General features: G+C 62.1%; 1 protein-coding gene across 1 annotated transcript in view; it reads right to left on the bottom strand.

Moving 5' to 3' along the window:
- The window catches only part of MACF1 (microtubule-actin crosslinking factor 1), a 112,826-nt gene that overhangs the window by 105,287 nt on the left and 4,119 nt on the right, over positions 1 to 3,420 (bottom strand). The window contains exons 4-5 of the mRNA XM_009332204.1: positions 3,217 to 3,294; positions 1,322 to 1,414 (exon numbers count right to left, since the gene is read on the bottom strand). Coding sequence (XP_009330479.1) covers positions 1,322 to 1,414; positions 3,217 to 3,294 — 171 coding nt within the window. The remainder of the gene's footprint in view (positions 1 to 1,321; positions 1,415 to 3,216; positions 3,295 to 3,420) is intronic.

Genomic DNA, 3,420 nt, shown 5'->3' on the forward strand with positions numbered 1-3,420 from the left:
AGAGGCCGCGCAGGCTCGCTGGCCCCAGCCCAGCTCCTCTGGGGGTCCCCCGTTCACTCGCCCGTCCCCCAGGGCAGGGTGGCAGCGTCCCCTCCCAGTTGGGTGCGGAGGGGACCCGGGAGTTCCTGCTTGGGCTCTGCCATCCCCTCTCTGATCCCCTGCAGCAGAGCACGCACCAGGGCAGGGCCACCCCGAGGACAGCGGGGACAGGATGCCACCAGCCAGGGCCCCACCGGAGACGACAGTGACTCATCAGCATCCAGACCCTGCTTGACCCCGGCTGCTTCCCAGGGCCAAAACACCAGCAGAGCGCCTCGTCAGCAGCCTTACACCCAATTAATTCCCGTGCTTCCCCCCAAAAGCCTCTTCCTGAGAAATACGGGTCAGGAGGGGCTCGCCCAGCACACGGGGCCAGCCTGGCCGCCGCCGGCACGGGGCATACGCGTGGCCCAGGCGAGACGGCAGCTCCCCAGGGCATTGCCCACGCATCCTCCAGAAATGAAAAGCTTCCTTACGAGGTCTCAAAGCCAGCGCTAGTCTCGTCTGAGAGATGCCAGCAGGGATATGGCAGGGAACGGGGACGCAGCAGCTCCCAGGGGCTCAGCCCCGCGGCAGTGACAGCCCCAGAGCTAATGCCACAGCGCGAACGAGCTGCTGGCAGCAGCGCCACGGAGCAAGCCCCACGTGCCAACGCAGCGGTGGCATTAGGGGCCACACGTCGTCCCCCTGAGGGCATCAAAGCTACAACCGGATAATTCGAGGCTATTAAAGACCCTGTTTTGCATGAGCATCTATAGGACGCCATTGCTGGAGACGGTCCTAAGTGCGTTCCCCAGCACCCCAGCTGGGTCAGAGAGCTTCTCCCATCCCTGTCCTGAACTGCTGTCACGCAGCTGACATTTTCCATCCCAACAAAAGATCCCGTGGCTGCACCAATCACCCAAAGGGCCGGGAGCGCCTCGGGATAACAGCCCAACACGGGCAGGAGCTCAGCCTGTCCCCACCGCCGCCCCCTCTGAATTTGCTCTTCTCCTCCAGAGACTCAGCTGAGCAAACAGCTACCGCCAACAACCCTGGTGCCAACCGGGAGGCCACCGCACACAACCCATCATTAATGATTTCATTATGTAAATGGGGAGAAAAGGGCGTTGCTGACACCGGTCTCCATGACACTGCAACGTGCGTTGATCCTCCGGACCGATCTGCATGCCGGCATCGCCACGAAACACGCGCACGCGGAGACAGATGCCAATGCCCTGGGGAGACAACACGCTCCCACCGCCCGCCCCGTGTCCTTCAGCAAGAAGCTCTCATGACCTACCTGGAAGTGGAGGATGATCGTCCATATGAGCCCCAGGGTGAGCTTCGGGTTGCCGTCCGTAATGTCATCGTTGCGAATGTTCACCAGTTTCACCTGAAAGAGAAGCAACAGGGTCACAGCTCCCCATCGGCCTCACCCACGGAGAGCGTGGGGGGACGTGTCCCCGACCACGCCGTCCCCAGGGCCACCCCAAGCACTCCCGGCGGGGAGCGGACATGCGAAACCCCAGCGCTTCCCAAAGAGGCAGCGAGGCCACCCCGTGCCCCTGCTCGGGAAGGGGGGAAGGAAGGATTTTTCACATCTCTAGCGCTCTCTATCTAGAAGTGCTTTTCCCAGCACTTAACGGCTTTATTTCAGCTCACATGGAGAAGTGCCTCATCCCCAAAGCCCTGAGCACTAGTGCATAATTTAATAGCTGCAGACCACAGAGCACGGTTAAAAGAGGATGGCCGAGCTTTATTAACTCCCTCCTGGGTTCAAAACCAAGCTGCTAATCAATCAGTCCTAACAAAGGCAGAAGCGCCAGCGCTGCCCTCGCTGAGGGTCCTTCCCCAGCACCCACCGAAAGCCCCTGTCCTGGCAGATTTCGGCCCCACGCAGTCCCAGAGCTGCTCCCTCCCAGCTGCTTTGCTCTAGGGCTGGTTTAAACGCATGTTGCAGTCCCTGAACCAGCCTCGGCACTTCCAGCAGATGCATAGCAGAGCGGCGCTGCCCGGCTGCTGCTCCTGCTCTCCTCGCAGCCGCCTTCCCGGGAGCTGCCACGTGCTTTGGGCTCTTCTCCCCCAGCGAGCTCCCCACCGGGTTCTCCCCGCTCCCCAACACTCAATGGGACTCCACAGTCTCTAGCAGGAGCATCTGGGGTAAGACGTCCCAGCAAGGCCGCTGTCACCAGGCCATCACGCTTCAAAGGAAAAAGCTGTTTCATCCGAGTAGAGAAACAAGCTCCCAAGAGCCGCCAGCAAAATGCTTCTATCAAGTGGCTGGGGAGGAGGAGGGGAGGGGCTGGAAGCGGCTCACCCTCCCTGGAGTGGGGCCTGCGCTCAAATTTATTCAGTGCCCTCAGGCCAGCAGAGAGAGAAAAATCTCTGCTTCAGCATGAACTGGTACCATTTATCACTGTCTCGGCGTATCTGAGGAGCATCACAGTGGGAAGACCTGACCCAACAGGCGGAACAGGACACCCGGCCCCGGGGCTGCGGGGGTTTCACCTGCAGAGCCAACAAGTCTCAGGATGCATCCCACTGCTCCGAGCGGGATCTGCCCGAGGGTGCGGAGGATGCCTGGTCTCTGCCAGCTGCACAGGCTCTGCGGGGCCAGCACCTCCCAAAAGCTCGGCGGAGGGAGCCTGCCCTCCGAAAGCCGAAGGGCGATGCTGCCCAGGGGGGCAGCACGGGAGGACAATACGTCCGTGCTGCCGTCCGGAGTCCGGAGGGGTGATGCTGCACAAAGAGGCATCCAGCTGTGCCAGCGCCGGGGCCATGGCTGCAGGGGGCTGAGCAGGAGCCAGCTGCCCCATCTCCCCCAAAGCTGGTGGAAGGCACGGACACGCCGCAGCCGCTCATCCCCACCGCCGGGATCTGCCGGGGAGCCCCGGGAAAGGTTTTCGGGGCGCAGAAGTGACCGTCTGTGACATTTGCAAACCCCTTCCCAGAAGTGGAGTCTGATCCTTCATTTTGATACTAGTTTTTGTGCCGCATGGGCGGTTCCGAGAGCACACAACGCCTACGGGGGAAAGTCCCCTGACAGCTGTCCTCAACCAGCACCAGCACCGCGGGGACGGGCACACCCTGGCACAGGCTGACGCTGCTTCTCAACACCCTTCCCGAGCCCTGACCAGGAGAAAGAACCGCAAATCACCCAGCTCTGCTTCTGGATGAGCCTAAATCAGCCCTTACCTGTCGCTGCTTCAGGAAATCCAGGGCGATCTGCACGTTCTGCAGCCGGTGGAAACGCATCCGCCCCTTCTCACGTGGCTGCAAGAGAGAGGCGGCAGCTTCAGGTCAGGCTCGCCGGGCCGGCAGCACCCCGCATGCACAGCCACCCCCTGCATGCCCCCGGGAGCCGCCCACGGCGGGCCCCCACGCTCAGACTGCTCGCAG

Source organism: Pygoscelis adeliae, unplaced genomic scaffold (genome assembly GCF_000699105.1).
Source record: "Pygoscelis adeliae isolate BGI_AS28 unplaced genomic scaffold, ASM69910v1 Scaffold359, whole genome shotgun sequence".
Taxonomy (NCBI): Eukaryota; Metazoa; Chordata; class Aves; order Sphenisciformes; family Spheniscidae; genus Pygoscelis; species Pygoscelis adeliae.